At 40.7% G+C, this 19,715-nt stretch overlaps 1 protein-coding gene across 3 annotated transcripts in view; it reads right to left on the bottom strand.

Annotated features, from left to right (window-relative positions):
* arhgef4 (Rho guanine nucleotide exchange factor (GEF) 4) overlaps positions 1–19,715 on the bottom strand; it is a 49,114-nt gene that overhangs the window by 10,281 nt on the left and 19,118 nt on the right. For 2 of the 3 annotated variants that reach the window (XM_069666984.1, XM_069666983.1), the window contains one exon: positions 7,984–8,135. In XM_069666984.1, the coding sequence (XP_069523085.1) occupies positions 7,984–8,135 (152 nt within the window). Of the gene's footprint in view, positions 1–4,236; positions 5,581–7,983; positions 8,136–19,715 lie in introns of those variants that run through there. The other variant, XM_069666985.1, reaches the window with a different exon arrangement.

Below are 19,715 nucleotides of genomic sequence, written 5' to 3' on the forward strand. Positions count from 1 at the left end.
CATTTATAGTTGTGTATGTGTACACCTAACCAAAGTAAGTCCAAAAGCCCCTTTTAGCTCTAGTTTTGGTCGCTCCAGGGGGAAATATCTGGTTCTTTCACTGCTTAATACCCCATGTTTACCAACTAGTCTCCAATTGTGTCTGTTAAGTTGCAGGCCAAATAGATTAAATTGAGCTGAAACTTGCTATGAAGCTCTGAATAGTGCAGCAAATTCAGCTGATATTTTTGTTGGGATCTTCATTACAAGTCAACCCTTCTACACAGTTTCACATTGTTATTTGATACCTCGTCATTATAAAACTATCAATAGCTGCAAAAAGTGCTTCAAGTGTTACTAATCGGGATGTACCCAAATGTAAATACGTCATTAGGGAAAGGAATAAAAATGCAATGGAAACAGATATTTCTTCTACCCATAGTTGCTCTTAATTATTCAAAAAAAGAGAGGGAGATAGTACATTATGATGATGTGGATATATTTTAAAATTTTCATTATGATATATATGTATGTATGTATGCACATATATGTACTATTATGTTACATTCTTCCAATTTAACATTACTTCTGGTATAAAAACCACACCAACTTCCAGTTCTCTCCAAATACATATTCAAGGACAGATTCAGCTACAGAGATAGATGATACAGCTCTGTACACTCTAGTTACTAATATAATAAAGCCCACTAATGGCTGATGCAGTTTGTTTTGATGTCATGAGATTAAAGGCTGGCCAATAATTACCTCAATAGAGCCATAATATGCTACTGTGTGTGCCTCCGAAATTATCATCTTCTGTATAGGCTACCAAACATTGACTGTTGATGACGTACGAGTGCAGAATGAGAGATCAATGAGGATCTAGGGTGGAAACTAACATGCAGATACAGTAGAGAGGATAGGAAGTGCGGGAGACGGAGACAGTGGAGGCAGAAACCCAGTGAAACCAGAAAAGAGATGGAGCTAGTGTTATCGATGAAGACACTGCAGTGGTCATATTTCACACTGCCTCGTACACACTGCCAATTTCACTGCGTCAACATGGCCCCAAGCTCCACAGAGGGTATCCATTAAGCTGCTCGGCCTCTCATTCCTGCAGAGGCCACACAAATCATACTGGAACCCATCAGCCAACAATCCCTCCTCTCTGCAGGCTTGTCTCTTTTGGGGATAGCAGAAAGTGTGCTTGCTTTTAATACTACCTTACTAGTGTTGTTAAAGACAAAGTCCTTTCATTTTTCCTAGCTCCACTGATACATCATGGCAATAAGGAAAACAGACAATGTGGCTGTTGCTAAGCAACACACCCACACCATCTTGCCTTTCTGCTGCCTTTAACTCCAGACCCCTCTTTGACTACATGATACCACAATATCCTCTAATTCACTGTTATGATAGTAAACAGCTACATACAGCTGTTGTAAACAGGATGAGTTTCATGTCAGTGCTTAAAGAATCGTTCACTACCGGACTAGCAATAGCTTACACACACACACACAGACATAGATACACACAGACACACACAGACACAGACACACAGACACACACACACACACACACACACACACACACATACCATAACACACAAGGAGCTCTGCCCCTGTAACCTTTTCCCCTGATTCTGAGCGTGCAATATGAGAAGCTGAGCAGGGCATCAAAGGGTTTTGTCTGGCCCTGAGGGTCCCGTGGCTCAGACGAGATATAAATCTGTAAAAATTAAAAATGTTGCTTATTCAAAGTTACTGGGTCCACATTCTGGAGGGTGGGGGGAATTGAATCACAAGCAACGTCCACCATCAAGCAGTGTTTGGTCCACTGGCGATAGAAGACAGGTTTGGTATATTGTTTGTGCAAACAATCAAAGAAAAGATTGATGACAACAAATGAAAAGAACAAAAAAAGGTTGTTTGTATCTATGTAAAGTGTCATCCAAAACACATGTATTATATCTAGGTGCCCTCAGATATTCCTGATTTGACTAGTTTTGACTCTTTAAGGTCATATTACCTCGGTATGGCAATCTTTTTGTGAAAAGAATGTGAGGAAAATCCCTTTGGCTAAACTGCTTACAGCTCACAGACATGTACAACATTTGATGAGGGGTCAAATTTTGATACTGATTAATTCTAAGGGGTCATAAATGTTGGTTATAGCAGGTTTATTTCATATTTTGATTATGCAAATGTACCTGATATTGAAGAAATGCTTTTAAAACACTCCACATCATGAAATAAATAATTGACAATGTATGACAAGGTGTCCCAATGTGAGACAATACTACACCGGGTAGAATTAGAGAACGAAGAGTAATGTTTCCTCTGCAGCCACATACCTACAGACTACAAACCAAAATCATAGAAACAGTGTCGTGTTACCTTAGCTTATCACATTCAGAAGGCTAACAGTTTCCAACAGACACAGTAACATGAATATAATCCCATTTCAGGCCATCTCATAAATAAATAGTTAATATTTACTTTAATTTCACCTCTACACGCCTGGTGGCCAGTTTGAAATAATTTTTGCATTGTATTTTTTCTATTTAGATTTTCCTGCTACAGAGGATATAAGTTGTATCTTTATTTCCAATGAACATTAACAAGCAGCATCTATCAGTGCAACTAGTTGACAAGAGACAGGAAAACAAGTTGCTAAGCTTAACAATAATTATAATAAAACATTTTACCAAATGTTAAGCAACTTTTGTGTCAGTTTTGTGTGATCTTTGTGTGTCTTAAAGGAAAAAATGACACTGAGCTAGGTCAAGAATTTGGAGCAATCACATAACTAGTAGACACATTTTTGAAAGACACATTAACCCACAATTTCCATACTGAAAACAGGTAAATGCTGTATAATATCCTTTTCCAAAACACTTGCCATTGGTACACCAACAAAGTTATGTCATTCTCACCTATTTGTTACTCTGAGTTTCTCTTCACTAACAAAAATACTGATTTCAAATATTTAGAGTGGTGAGTATGACGTGATTCTGCTGTTGCATTAAAATTGAAGAATTTTACTGAATTTATAAAGACAAAGGGTAAAAATAGAATTTTGAGTATGCATTACAAGCAAATTAAAACAGGACCAGATCCCAAAACAGGGAGGCTACTTACTTAAAAAAATTACAAATATAAAAAGGCAGTAAAGGCCTGTTTTTGATAGAACCTACTTCAAAATGCAGGTTGCAGTTGAGGTGAAAAAGGGCTCCACCCAAAATTAAATCTCTGCATAAATGTGTTAAACATTGAGATCATTAACAATTATTTTCTATATAGCTGTTTTTCAAAAACAGGAAGGAGAGACTGGTGTAGATACATTCAGTAAATATGAGTAATCTTGTTTCTTTACACATAGGTTACTGTGTCAGCTACTTGTCTTGCCTTTAGATCTCTTAGTGTATCCTTAGCTGTAAGCTACGTTTACCTGGACAAACTTCTATTTACAGCAGGCAAATTTAGCAATTAAGCAACAAAAGCTGTTGTGCAGCTAATGTTAAAGTACAAAGGCAGAACACTAGCCTCTAAAAAGACAGTAATGGTTAGCTGATGAGGGAGGTGCAGATTACATTACTTACAAACATGATGACGTTATTCATGGGCAAATAGCATCAACACAAATTAACCCTACTCAGTTATGTTGAAACTGTCAAGTTCTACGTTCAAAACACATCAGCCCAGGTTATCTAAGAGCCGAGGAGCTGTAACAGGGTCGCAGCAGAGTATGTTACATCACCTGAAAGCATTCTTTTATACCACTCTTGCTTTTAAAGGCTTCGTACATTCAGACCAGATAAAAAAACACATTTTGTCATATTACAGTATATCAAAGATATACTTAATATGAAAAAAAAACTCTACAAACAAGTAGGGACCAAAGGGACCTGAGCTGAAAGCCACAGACAGGATAGAGAAGTCAGAAAGTATAGATAGAGAAGCTAAGTCATAGTTTGTAGGGATCTTTTTATGAATTTTGACATTTACAGAGTAGCATTTTCCTTATCCGTTAAGCAACTAAATCTGAATTTGATCACCTCTATTGTATTGAAGTGGAGACTCGAAATACAGAGACAAACCAGGACAAATCAAACCTAAATTATTTGAAGTCATTACTTGATTAATACCAGTTTCCTCCAATTTTAATGAACCTGCCTTTACATGTTTCTGATGACACAAATGTATACACAATATCCATTCTTACACCCAATGATCATCCCTCTCCTACTGGATGTACCTGTGTTCTGCTGCTGCCATGTTGGACACCCATGAATCACAGTAGTCCCCTCTCATGAACAGGGAAGTCCTCCTTTGCTCCTTGGTTCCTCTGTGTTTTAGTTTATCTGGTCTTTTCCTCCATGAAGGAGCATTTGTTAATGAGTGTGTTCGTGTGTGTTTGTTGTGTGAGAGAGAGGTGGTCTGTGGGTTTGCTCTACTGGAAGGCCAGCAGGAACATGAGCACCACATTGATGATGATGAGCAGCATCATGATGAGGAACACCACCACCTTCTGGGTCTCTGGGGGGAGGTTGCAGCGCAGCATGGCACTGAAGAATCCCATCCTCTGCCTGCTCCACCTCCCTGAGCCGCTGCCACGAGCCATCAGTCCCCTGGCCTCCTCCTCTTCCTCCTCCTCAGCACCGCTGCCCCTCCCCCGTCGCCTTTCCCTTAGTGCTGAGCCTCCACACCACACCGCGTCAACTCGACCTCCTCCTCGACTATCTCCGTCGCTGTCCTCTAGTGTTGCTCTCCTCCTCCGCTCGGCTCCGGCAGTCGCCTCCTCTGCCTCTCCTGCCACTTTGCCAAACGGTGCCCCGGCCTGCCAGTGGAGGCTGGGTGCCTATCTGTTTCAGCGTGTGAGAATCAATGCGATGTGAAGCTATTTGTGTGTTACGTGCTGAGCATCCCCCCGTCCTCCTTTGCTCCCTTTCTCCTCTTTGAAGAATAGGCACCTCCCCTCTCTTTCTTCTTTCTATTTTCACCAGTTTAGTCTTTATTTTCCGTTTTGTTCTTCTTCTTGGTCAGGATGTCAGGATAAAAGACGGAGGACAGGATGCTGCATCTCTCCGGTTCATGCTCATGCCTCCTCGTCTTTTCCTTTCTCTTCTTTTATCCCTCTGTCCTCTTGTGTTCCAGCTTGTTCTTCTCTCACTCTAGCCTACATACGCTCAATCGTTTTCTACCAAACCATCGAGCCATTCGTTCTCCCTCTGGCTTGTTTTCTTTCTCTTCTATCCCTCCGTCTCTGCCCCACTTCTCTCTCTGTTAACAGCTCCTGCTAAAATGGTGCTCAGTGCGCTGCCTGAAGCTGTGCTGCCTCAGCCATCCATCTAACTACCAGGATCTCCCTCTTTTCTTTTTTTCCCCTTCCTGCTCTTCCTTTTTTGTGTACCCACCCTTGCATAGCTGGCAGCCAATCAGGATGGAGAATGTGTCACCGTATCCTGGATACCAGAGTAGTTGAGGCAGGGCCATAGCAACCCGTTGGAGAGAGAAGAGAGCGAGGAGGGGCTGGTTGTTGGGACAGAGGGAGGGGTATGGTGGAGGCCATGCAGAATAATGGACAGATCTCAAGGGAAATCATGTATATGTAAGTGTGTATGTGTGTGATTGCTCATGAGCACAGGTTAAAGTTTGAGTACTATTGCTGCATTTATTTACATTTACAATGAAAAGCAAATAGATTAATAGCATATAGATTAAATTGAGTAGTTCTATTGAAGATGAAATCTCTTAAAACCATTCAGAGAGAAAAAGCTAAATTAAAAAAGAGGCTTTGTCTTATAGCTCTAATTGTCTCAAGGTACCTTAAACACGAAGAAATAATGACATTTGTTAGGGACTTTTTTTATGGGCAGATGTGACTTATACTATGAAACAGTGTTGCAAAATTGACATCTAAATGTAGTCGTAGTTACATAGTTTTTTTCCACCAATATTAAAGACTGAATAACCACAATAGCAACAACCACCTGTCCAGCAAGATCCATGCAAGAGTGCAACCTGTGTGACCTTGCAAAAACAAACTACTGTACGTCCTTTTCATTGTATCGAAGAATTAACCTTGTGCAACAGCATGGCAGTCAGTTAGATACCTGGCTCCTGTAGTCCAAATGACAGAATGTCCTTGTGCAAGACAATGAACTACAAACTGTTCCCGAAGGTAGTATTTGTTAGGAGAATACATTTGAAGTTGGTGCAGGGGTCTAAATGATATGTGGATGTAAAATTAAAAAAAGTCACAGAAATGTAGTCACTGAAAACACAGCATCATGTTTTTATGACGTTGACCATATGACCATTTTGCATCCAGTAGAAATTAATTACACTTTTAATATGACTTTTTTTTTTTGAACCCCCACCTTATGCCTATGCCAACTTATCAAGTGTTTCCTTTCATATTCCCTTAATTCCCCTCTATCACCCTCTGAGTAGAGCTTAGGGTATTAGCCGTAACATTTCTCATGATCATCCAACCTGTGTTTAAGCTAATTAGCTTGTAGCAACATATGTGGGGAAGTCAGTAGGCTTTTTTTCCCCCTGGTTCCACATTTCCAAAGACCTGACCTCAATATGCAGGTGTACAACAACAAACACTCAACATGCTGCTCTCATTTATTTCCACATGAAGCCAAGATAACATTTATATGATTATATGATGATTGGTCCTACAAACAGTAAAAAAGTTTACAATGATAAAGAATAGAGGAAAAAATAGGAACATATGTTGACATTTGAAAACCTTGAACCTGAGAACAACTAATAAACAGCAAATACACAGAGCAGCCTCATAGCCAAATCTCAGCTATCTAACATTTCAGCAATTCTTTATGAATTTCCTTTAACAGAGCCTTGTCCATCTGCGAAGCAGAAGATAGTCTGCCAGAAACCACACAGCACCATTTTCTTGATACAGACATTCTAACTCGTCATGTTTATAGATATTAGACATCAGTGGCCCACAGGATGGCAGCAAAGCGCAGACTCTGTCATGTCTGTCTTAAACTCAGGAAGAAGAAGAAAACGGTGAGATATGCAGTTGGTTGCCTGTGTGTGTTTTGATTGGCTATAAGCCTATCAGCGAGTGAAGACCATGTGAACAGAAAAGGTGCGAAGAAGATCAATCAAGTAATTGATCACCTGACTCCACAAACAAAGTATTATCAGCATGATCAAAAAAAGGTTTGGTATGAACGAAAAAAAATAAAAACTGAAACACGTACACTGTAAAAAATTACATTTAAAATCACCAACTCAACACTGGGCCAGTAATGTGTGTGTGTGTGTGTGTACTAACCCTGAGTGGAAATAACACCTTGCTTCCACAATATAAATATACTAAGAGACCAACTACTATTTAAAGTGTTAGACTGTGAGACTTTGAATTAAGAGGCTTCACTGAGGTGCTGTTTGAGTGAATGTATCTACTCAGTAAATCACGTTTTACCGAGCTTGTGTATCAGCAGAATCCAGAGCAGTATCCATGACAACTACATAACCCAGCAACCTCAGAGCTTGTTTGCCTCTTAGCCAAAAGGCAATAAGAGCCATTTCCAGCCCTTTGCTGAGGCCAGGCTCTGTTCCATTTAGTACCATCCTAACACTGCAGTTGTTTTATTTTATTTCACTTAATAGCAGCTGTAATGGAGGGTGGTTCTAAAGTACGTCCAATAGATGACAGTGGTGGTTTAAGGACAAGCAGGGTGAGATGAGATAAAGTCTTTTTCACATAGGATGGGCTGTCATGAACACACAGAAAGCACACAGAAAGCTCTACATTACTATAAAAAACCACTGTGGTTTGGCTGTCAGAATAATTTCAAAATCAAAGAACATATTTTTAACAGAAATACAGTAAATTATGTAGAGGAAATTATAATAATCATTAATCCAAACACACCTATTATTGACCAATTGCAGTGCTGCTAAACAAAACCATACTGAATCCATTATTTTGACTTAAAAACATTTACACAGTGCTTACTTCATTTATGGCCAGCTGTTCTCCTCCTCCTCCTCCCGGGTGTCCAAATCGATGTCCAGAACTGCGAAACTCTTCATATAGCAATTCCTCTTCACTGCCCAGTTCGTCCCCAAGCCCTGCCTTCTCTGATGCCCCATCAGGAACAACTACAGCTGAGATATGAAGAGAAGGGGAAAAAGAGGTACCGGATTCAGTTACTGTGAATGATTGATGTTACACAATTAGATACATATGCATATGTTTCAAGTATTAACTGATAATTGAAAAAGGCTATTGTTGAAGAGGAGAAAAGCCTGTGTGTGTCTAAATTCCATGTCACTCGCTGTTGAAATAATTTATCAGTTACTACAATATGACAATAACAAGGCGTCCTTTATTTAATTTGCCTGTTTTGTGAGCTGCTGTAACAAGTAAATTTACCCTTTGGGGGATCATTATAGCTTATCTTATTATATATGTTATTAATCTTATATGTTATTAACAGAAGATTTAAAGACAAAAGTAAAAAAAAAAGTCATAATTTAGAGGTGGGTGTGCGATTTGGAACCAGTGAAATTTTTTGTCAAATTCAGCAAATATCTCCTACAGTCCACTAGCTGCCCATTCAGTGTGTATGCTGAAAAATAATGTGTTTTTGTAAACAGCCCTTGCTCTGTTAATAGGAAATGTTGTTTTTAATTGAACGAATGATCTGTGCTTATATCTTGCTTACTTTTCATCTCTGTTAAGAGCTGCACATGCAAAATAATTGAGTAAGATGTATAAAGTTATAAGCTTGAGTTAAGAGTCAAGCCAGTAGCTGATCAATGGGGTTGCAATGTTCAACGCACTGGTTATCGAATGACTAGTCAGCTTCTCATTTCCATCGCCCGGCTAAACTTAAGAAAAACCCAACACTGGTATGTTTACAGTACCTTTTATCATTGTTAATTTGGTACAATTTTGGCTTTGTTTAGCTTTTTGGTGTCAGTTAAATTAACACTATACACATGATCAACTCTATTCAACCATTTTCAACATTCCACCTTTTGCTTTTTACTCTAATGGTGTGTTGGTATTGTATAGTAGCAAAGTAATTTTGTCCGTTGGTATAGTCAGCTAGAGAACAATTCTACCTGTAGTTTATTAATCTTTAAATAATTAATAAGAACGTATTTTTATTAATAATAAGATATATTTATTAATACGATTTTGAGTTCTACATAAGAGTATATGTGGTGCAGCTGCAGAAATCTCCTTTTAGTAAACAAGGGGGTAAATTTTAACTTTGAACAGCTGCTGCAACAAACTCTTAAACATACTCTCAGGGATAACAGACATTTACAGTCCTAGGGCAGTTGTTGAACTGTTATCAGAAGTCTCAGAGCACTCAGGGGTCTAGCACTCCCTGTCAATGACTAATGTGAATACTTGTAAGTTGTAACCATGGAGATTGTTCCCATGGCTACATTCCAACCTACATAACCACAACATTATCCACAGATGTACATATCAGGGTGCAAAACATGCACAACCATTTTTTTTATATATGGTTGCTGTTTATAGCCTGTTTTCACAAATCAGATATTGGTAATTGAGAGTCATTCACATCTGATGATGTATATAATGGGGATTAACTGAATTTTAACATAAGATTGTTCTAAATTTGACATGGAAAAAAATATCCAATATCAGCAGCCTCACAGCATACTAAGACATTCACAAAGCAGGCTTTGTATTTCTTCCCATCAAAGACGCATCGTCTGAAGTGTCTGAACTCACACTTTGTGGCTACCTGGCTGATGAGCTAAAAATAAACTTGCTGCCACACCTCATCATAGGTGTCACCCTCGGCTGCCTAGCTGACAGCTGTTTCCACGTAGACGTATCCCTGGCAACCACAGAGCAAGAGTGAGACTGATACAATAAAGGAGAACATGGTGTCCCCTTAGTGAAAAAATACACTTGAAAACAAGACTCAGCTATAATGAATTAAGATGCATTTTGGGACATTATTTTCTTCTTACTCACGAAGAGGATACAATAAGAAATAATCTACAGTCAACATCTGGGAGAGTACACTGAAGGTCTTGTGAATACCAACAGCAGCATCTCACACATCATTTCACACTGTATCTTTTTACATTGCCATCACTGCCGTCATCAAGACTGTGGAAGTTGCGGGTGCTTTCCTTATGGGGGCAGTGTAGGACATCCTGACTTGTGGTGTGTGATGCTGTAGAGATATGCAGAAGCTCCAGGTATTGACTGGCCTTTATATTTGTGCAGAGAGCTCCTGCAGTCTGGCTTGCAGAAACATGTAAGGGTAAAAAGAATGACACCACATGAAGTCTACAACAAGGCACTGCTCAACACTGCTAACTGGGGGCTCCTACACAGCAACATTCTAAACTTAAATTTCATCTGATACTGTAGCACTGAGTTCTTAATGTAGAGATGACATCACAGATGACAAAGATAAGATAAGATAAGATATAGCAGACATCACAGACTTTGACAAAACATTATCAAAGTTTGTTAACACGAGTTGAAAATCGTATTAATGACACAGATAAAATGTGTATAGAAAATGTTGGATTTACTGATTCCTCAAAAAGTTGGGCAATTCAAAATTCTTTCCCTCCAAAGTAATCCAATGATTTCTTTAATCAATCTGCTGTCATCTCAGACAACAGTGCCTCGCCATGGCTGGATTAAATTTAGGAGGCCCCAGGGTAAAATTTAGCTTTTGGGCTCCTACTGAAGACTTCTGACCACTTTTGACTCCAAATTCCCGTCAGGTAGGATGCCCACAGCACACATGCGAGGTAGCTTCATTGAAGCATAGTGCTGTCACAATGACATTGCAGTTGATGATAAATTGTCATAAAAATGATTGCAGTAAAGGATTCAGTGTATTTTTTGGTCATTTTTTTTGATCAAATATATTTATCCAAAATTCATTCTCAATAAAGCAATGTGTATTTAGAAGGCTTTTGGGATGATAAGAAAACTGACAACACGCTGTAGAATGTAACAGTGGCAAGAGAATGTGTATCCTCCGGTCTTCTATCACCCACAGAGAACAGACACAATCAGGGTCACCTACTAAACAGCAGTAGGTTCATGCAGGCCACTGTGTCACTCACTGCAGGGAGGGACGACTAAATTGCACTGTTTACTGTTTGCCTCTCACTTGGCCGGTCAGGCTGTCCTTGAGAAATGTCGGTGTGTGTGTGTGTCTACAGTGTGTTATGACTGAACGCTGACAGGATCACAGAATAGAACAATGATTTAAATGGGTTTTGTGTGTTAGTGTGTTACCATAGGAAGCTGAAACTGAGGCAAAGCATGTTAGTGTGTGAGCTTGAAAATGTAGCATTTAATCATCCCTAGCCTCTGGATGTGGGTTAGCCATATTAGTGGATCAGATTCGTCTGCACAGAGAACATTCAATACTCACTGGCATGAGTGTGGGTTTTTGTGGCCGGTTGAGGAATTCAAGCGTAATGGTTGCATTTTCATTTGATGTGTGTGTGCTGCTGGCAGCAGCGGGGCACGTGTCTACTACCCACGTGTGACTGGACAGCCTTGCACTGACAAACACTTGGCCTGCTTACCAGGACAAGGGAGAGGGGGGAGGGCATTGGATGTAGCTGGATAGATGGAGGGATTACAAGGCTACATGTAAGAATAGGTGAAATAATAACTTTTGGGGAAAGAGTTCCAGAGGGAGGGGGCAGCTATCAAGAAGCCTCTGTCGCCCCAGGTCCAGTGCTTGGTGTAGTGGTGTAGACAGCAGGTTGGCATCAGAGGAGTAGAGGCTGGAGGGAGTATTACAGTTGAGCAAGAGGAGTCTAGTTATGCAGACTAAGGAGGTATGCAAGGAGGACTTTTAGCTAGATTCATTAATGAACAGGACACCACTTCCTCTGGTTTGAGTAACATTGTTTTAGGAAATTACCAAAGCGTTTTAATTGGGCAAATTTGTTTATGAGAACTGCTTTTGAAGATTTGTGTCTCTAGTGGAAACAAATATGCGCTGGTGTTGGGCACAATAGGGATTTCAGAAAGATTAGATAGCTGGACAAACACATTGTTGGCTTTAGTTTGTCACTAGACTAATCCTCAATAGGAAACCCCGTTTTAAAGTATTTTTTTAAATCCTGTATACTTTATTAATGGAAAACTTTCAAATTGGGGGACATGTATTACTTCTGTGTAATCTGTAAATGAATTATCACTGTCCATCACAAATGCATTTCATCTCTTCTTTCATGCACTTCCTATACAGTATTTTGCTTTTCAGTGAAAACGGGCATGGGGTAAGCGCTGGACAATTGTCAAAATACTGTTGTTTACCAGTGCTGCCTGACACACGCACGCAGGCACACACACACACACACACACACACACACACACACACAAGTAGTAAGTAAAAGTGATAGGGAGTCATCATGGGAGCACATCAAGTCCACAGTGTTGCAGTTTTACACAGGGTCAGCAAAAGAGCTCTGCAAATGTTGCATCAGAGATCAGAGTGATCTTATCAGAAACCATGTCCACGATTGCATGTTTCTGCATTTACTATAAAAACATGAATACCACTAAAGAGGATATTTTCTTAAAATACTCAAAGAGCCTATCCCAAACCTTACAAAACTCTTTTTCTGATCCACTGATGGAAAAACTGCTTTAAGACTGAAGCTCAGGAGTCAAAGCACATTTTGTAAGGCCTTTCTGCATGGTAAAAAAACAAACAAACAAACCTCTATTACTATGCTCAGACTTAATGGCTCAATCATCCGGTCTTGAATTGGTGGTACTGCCACAGACCAATCCTGGTTCGACCTATATAGTTCACTTTCATGTTTATCTTCATGTTGGCTTGCTCTGCAAACAAGTTCTAGGGCATCTTGCCAAATCTCCAAAGCCATGTTTAGAGGAGCTGCAGTAGAGCTCTTACTCTTGGATAAAAAATGCTGTTAAAGGTGCGATATGTAACTTTCAGAAAATCCTCATTCCTAGCGACACGGTCGGCCTTTGAGGGAACTGCAGACACTCGCACGCATGAACGGGGGGTCGGGGGTTTTGCCGAAGACACACAAAACTAAACATGCTCAGTCTCAGAATTCATCAGCTCTGTTTACTTTAGGGTTAGGGTTAGGTTACTAACAAGACGTGTTCATTGACCGGTATTATGTTGACCGGGATCATGTTGTCCAAAATCAACACTGTTTGTCACAATACCTCAGTTAATATCATGTTAGGTGGCGAAGTTATTTGTCAAGCTAGACTGACAACACTGACATACACTCTGGTCATAACGTTAGCGAGCATGCTAAGGTTAGCCAACTAGCTCTAACATAACTACACTTCATGGATCTGGCATGGCCCTTCGTAACCAAACGGCAAATTACTCAATTACCAGTCAGATGAGCCCTGGGAGTCTGCATGAGTTAGCTGATGTTATCTACTCAACGGTGTTTTGCTACATTGCCTAACTGGCAAATCGTCAGCAATAGCAGACAAGCTAACTTGTTGCCAGCTTAGCTAGCTGGCTGGCCAACCTTAGCCTAGGCAGGTAATGCAATGATATTGGCAGAAAACAATCAGTAGTTATACACATTTGCTTTGTTCTGCTACATAATTTACAAAATCAACACGTTATACGTCAAGCTAGATAACTGATATACACACTCAGATCGTATTTTGGTAGTCATAACGCTAGCGACCAAAACAACAAAGCATTTGCGAATATTAGTAAGGCAGGGCAGGGCGGCCGGAGAGAGCTGGGATAGCACTTGTAAAACTTAGTTTAAGCCTTGTGTTGCCTTACACATAAAAGAATGATGCAAGTTTCTTTCACACACTGAGGCAGATAGCTTATTCATTAAACAATGTTATAGGACTGATAATCAGGTTTGGCAGATGCCCAAAGCCATTGTAAGTTTGCACAAATGGGAGAAAGGGCCAGAGAATACATAAGTGGCAGGAGTTATGGATTTTTTTTCAACTATGTGTGAAAATGTGATGATGTCATGTGTTTACTATGAGCAGCAAGAGCAACTGTGCCCAGAGAGGCTGAAGAAAAAAGACAAGGCTCTGCAACACAGTTTGCACACACATAAAAACCTCTGGATCCTTTAGGGTGACTTTGCAGACTGTGCCGATTAATTAGGAGGTTACAGTCCTTCACACAGCGGCCGCAGGATCGACTCCCGACCCTGGCCCTTTGTTGCATGTCATCCCCCACTCTCTTCTCCCAATATTTCCTGTCTATCTCCAGCTTTCCTATCAATAAAGGCAAAATGGCCAAAAAATACTCTAAAAAAGAACACATCTTATCAGTGAAGAAAAGGATAGAGGGAATAAGGTGCATTACAAAGCATGATGAGAATCCTATTTACTTTACACCAGGAGAGACACAGCCAGTTGTTGCAGTCTGCACTTACCACAAATGCCTTTAGATCTCGGGTGCTACACCCTAATAACAGGACCCCACACAGGAAGGTGGGTGTGACATCATCATGACATTACATGTTACAGCCTTGGAAAACACTACATCAGAGAAACAGCAGGGGCCCTGGACAGCAGACTAAATGAACAATAGAAAGCAACATTATTTGTTTGCGAACACCAGACAAAAACCAACCGCAGCATCAACTGGGAAAAGATCAAAGGCCATTGACCTGCTGTCGGTGGACGACCGGAGAAAGATCAAGGAGGACATTAACTCGCACTCTGGGGACCTAGTTCCTACTAGTATGCATCACCCACTTGAAATTGAGGGGACAGCAGAGACACTTTTTGTTCAGTTGACGGTGACCTGCTATTACAAACTAGTGTGACATACAGTATAACAACATTTTAAATCCCTCAAGAATGCATTTCAATGACATCCCGGCTCCCATCAGCAGCTATCTGACGATAATTTAGCTTCTTATCTTGCGATCTCGCAAATCCAGCTTTTGGGCCAGTGCTCCGCTGCGCTGCGGATCAGACAAGCTTCCTGTGGGCGCGGGCTCGCACTGTCTGATGGACCAGAACCCCGGCACAGACGAATTTGTTGAGAACAAAATGATGTAACAAAGGTCAATGGAAACCAAAATCATCAGCCCATTGAGGGTTGGATTCAAAATCAAACCCAAAATCAAAGTAAAAAATTGAAATCACAGGCTGATCCAACCTAAGTGAATGTCATCATGGCAACTCATGATGTGACTCAGTAGTGTGTATGGCCCCCGCGTGCCCGTATGCTCTCCCGACAACGTCTGGGCATGCTTCTGATGAGTCGGCGGATGGTGTCCTGGGGGATCTCCTCCCAGACCTGGATCAAGGCATCAGTGAGCTCCTGGACAGTCTGTGGCGGTACTTGGCGGCGTCTGATGCACCGATACATAATGTCCCATAGGTGCTCAGTTGGATTTAGGTCAGGGGAACGAGAGGGCCAGTCAATGGCATCAATGCCTTCGTCATCCAGGAACTGCCAACACACTCAGCCCTCCAAGGAAATGTCTCCCCAGACCATCACTGACCCACCGCCAAACCGGTCATGCTGGATGATGTTACAGGCAACATGACGTTCACCACGGCATCTCCAGACTCTTTCACGTCTATCACGTGTGCTCAGTGTGAACCTCCTCTCATCTGTGAAGAGGGGCGCCAGTGGCGGACCTGCCAATTCTGGTGTTCTCTGGCAAATGCTTCTTGAGCTGCACGGTGCTGGGCTGTGAGCACAGGTCCCATTAGAGGATGTCGGGCCCTCATGCCACCCTCATAGAGTCTGTTTCTGACAGTTTGGTCAGAAACATGCAAGCCAGTAGCCTGCTGGAGGTCATTTTGTAGGGCTCTGGCAGTGCTCCTCCTGTTCCTCCTCGCACAAAGTAGCAAATATCGGTCCTGCTGCTGGGTTGATGCCCTTCTATGGCCCTGTCCAGCTCTCCTCGTGTAACAACCGGTCTCCTGGTACCTCCTCCATGCTCTTGAGACTGTGCTAGGAGACACAGCAAACCTTCTTGCAACTGCACGTACGGATGTGCCATCTTAGAGGAGCTGGACTACCTGTGCAACCTGATTGGGTTGCAGGTACTGCCTCATGCTACCAGTAGTGCTACCAAAGAAAAATAAGTCAGAAAGTATCAGGAGAGAGCAACTGTCTGTGGCCACCACATACAAAGCCATTCCCTTTTCGGGGGTTGTCTTGCCTCTCCATTGCACCTGTTGTCTCTTTAATTTGCACCATAGCAGGTAAAATTGATTCACAATCACTTGTGCTTCCTAAATGGACAGATTGATATCCCTGAAGTTTAACTGACTTGGTGTTATAATGTGGTGATTAAGTGTTCCCTTAATTTTTTTGAGCAGTGTACTTCATGCCACCCCTGCGCCAGTTGGGCCACCCCAGTCAAAAAGTCCGGATCCGCCCCTGCAAACAATGGCACCCATGTGTGCTTATCTGGCTTCACTATTGTGTGCTCTGACTGTAAAACAGAAACCAGGATAAAAACACACTTTCATGTTTGTGTCCCTTTATAGGCATAAATAGAAGTAAGTGGTTACATTTTTCATAGCTGCAGCTCACAAACCATATGGTGCAAGCTGAAGCCTGAATGAGCGTATCCCAGTGGTGAACATTGAAATTCAAGGTAGACTGTATAAATTGGGTTTGGAAGAATTCAGCCAATCAGGCCTGAGGGCTGAGAGTGGATGACAGACGAGGAGAGAATAAAATCACTGCAGTGACAGGTAAGAAGGTGCCATGGGAGAACAGAACACAATATGTGATAAGGACTGGGGAATACCTACATCTTTAACATGACATGGGCAGACAGAACACAGATTTGTTTGACATGGCTTACAAGTTGGAGCCCTGATTTATTATATGCAACCTCACATATGGGGTAAGATTGCTGTTGCCAACAGACTTGTTTCGAAGAGGGCAAATGTACAGGAAGAATACAAACGGCCCTAGAATGGATCCTTAAGGGGCCCCATAAGTGACAGACAATAGAAGAGGTAAACGGACCTATAGTTTTATGTCTATGATTAAGGTTTTAAACCAGTTTACTTCTTCAGACTGTTGGAGGCTTACATTTCTTCCTCGGAATTCAAGTTACATATTAAGATTTTCTTTGTGTGTCGGCTCTGAAAGTGAGGCCAAGACAAACATCATATTTCCCATGGCTGCCCCCCTGAATGGAGAGGGACAAACACAGCTGCAAAGGTCGTAGTTTGATTGAAGATGGATAACCACATGTTCAAAAGAGATGGGCCGGGACTGTCCTAAAAGAGAGTGATGCAGCAATCCCACCATGTGAAAATGCTGAAAATGAATATCATTAAGAAAATCTGAGGGTAGTTTGAAGACAGACTGACTGAGGATTTTTCTGATGATAAGGGAATGTAAAATGCAAGCAGTCAGCATTTTTTCTGACTTCTGATGGACTTGTGTATGTTTGAAGCCAATAAACATAGAAACATGCTTAAAAACAGAAGTAATGCCAGGTACATACAACAATTTTGTTAGAATATATCAGACAATGTTATCAATGTGTTGGCACTCAGCGGTGAGAAAACCATGCCATGATGTTAAGTCCATTACAATACACTTCTCGTACATCAATGTTGTCACAATTAGTATTATATTTTCTTTTATGTAAAAGAGACATCACTATTTTGGTACATTTTGTCTAACTCTGCTCTTGCAAGCCTTTTTCAATTTTCACAATTTCTCTTTATCCTCAAAGCTACTGCAGGACACTGTCGACGACCTGTAGAAACTGAAATTGCTCACTCCACCTCCAGAACTGATAGCTTCGATAGCTTCTTCCCTTCTGAAACCCCCCTCTGTTCTGACCCTCATTCCTCTTCCTCTGTGCCTTCTCCTGTGTGAGAGATATCACTCCTGTTTGATGTACAGGCACTTTACCATTACTTATATTAGTGCCTGTGAACCATTTTAGAAACAGTCTTATCACCACCATCACAACCAATATCTTTTACACTTTCAGTGACTCAGAGAAGGAGGACTGTTTGACACAAATAAGGCATTGGTGCCCTAACGAGCTACCTTTTTGTTATGAAAACTTAACTTGTAAATACAGAAAGGTTGGGCGAAAAATCTGAGAAACACATATATATCCTTCAAAAAACCACATCAAGAAAATTACCATAACAATTACAATCAACACCTCTATAACAAAGCCTGGACAGCTGATGAACTGCACCCCTTCATAGTTCTTGTTCTTCATATTTTCCAATCGTTGTCTGTTACAGGACACTTAATTCACAGGAAATTAAACAGCAGTGTATCAGAGAACAGGAAGGCTCGTTTCGAAATCATGTTCAAACATATAATTAAAACAGATGAAGTCAGGACTAAAGTCCTGCCTCTATTAAGTTTGTAACTTTATCAAAATAAAGATCCAGTTCTTTCTGCAGTATAGGTATTTATTTTAAGGCCTCAGATTCTATTGAAGAATCAACGGTACTGATTTTGCTGTAGTCTAACACTTCATGCGATTTCTTAATGAAGTGAAGTTGCCATTCAACAGAGAAATATGTAAAAGATGTACATATGAATCCCAGTGATCTGAATCTGTTTCCTTTCCAATCAAACACAACTGTACAGGACCCTTTATTGTGTAGGCACTTAGTTACTGTTAAACCCTGTTATGTCCAATACAACAGACTTGACAAACATCAATGTTGTTACAATTGGTGGCAATTCTTTGTGACGTTATATGACTGTTTTTTGTACATCAGGTTTGAAAAAGTTGCCTTTGTTCCTTGGAGACATGAATACACTGCCTGGTACATTACATGCCAATTTTGTAATCTCTAGTAACACCACCAGGCTATGTTCAGTGGCTCCATGCATGCCTTGTCATTGGAGTTCCAAGTGCCTGGTTGCTGACATTTGGTACACTGTTTAACTTTCCAAATAGCATCTTAGGGAAGTAAACACTACCAGATGCTCAGGCAAGTTTAATCTTTTAAAACAGGTTTATCTTTCTAAACTCACTCAATCCAAAAATTTGATCATACAGTTTTATGTCCATGATTTAATTGCGCTTCAGCATCCTTGGAGGAGAATACTTGTAAGACCTTTTTTCCGGCTTGCAGTCCGTTGGGGAAAACATCTAATGAACATTTAGGCTGACAAGTGATGATTTCCAGGTCTGCATGCCGTACATGACGACTTGGCACACATAAAAATAGAAGGAATAGAATGAAAGGATCTCTTTTTCAAACCGAAGGAACACTGATTAGTCAACCCATCATGTTTCCTTTCTTGAGCCAACCGTCTATTTCATTTCCTACACCCCTACTCTTATTTACATGGAGTTCTTCACTTATAACCACTCAATCAAAATCCTATTCTTTAATTCCAGGAAGTGCAGAACAAAGCTATGAGCTAAATTCAGAGGTTTTTCCTCATCTGTACTGAAATATGTGTGGCCAGAGAAAAAAAAACAGCTAAAACAATCCCTCAGAACTAAAAATTAAGTTCAATTTACTAAGTAGCTTCATTTACACATACAAAGAACAATGAACTACAGAAACTAAGCAAAAAACCATATGCAACAATATGTTTAACTACCTCAACATTTAGCCTGCAAAAGCAACAAGTAAAGGGGTTTATACTCCCATATTACTGTACACAAAAAAAGGAAACAAAAAACAGCATAGAAATGATCAAAATGCTGCACTTGAAACTGGAATAATCAAGTGAACACTGGCAACATTTT

The sequence above is a fragment of the Semicossyphus pulcher genome, unplaced genomic scaffold (genome assembly GCF_022749685.1).
Source record: "Semicossyphus pulcher isolate SPU_LCO1_2020_fin unplaced genomic scaffold, fSemPul1.0.p SCAF_18, whole genome shotgun sequence".
Classification (NCBI taxonomy): domain Eukaryota; kingdom Metazoa; phylum Chordata; class Actinopteri; order Labriformes; family Labridae; genus Semicossyphus; species Semicossyphus pulcher.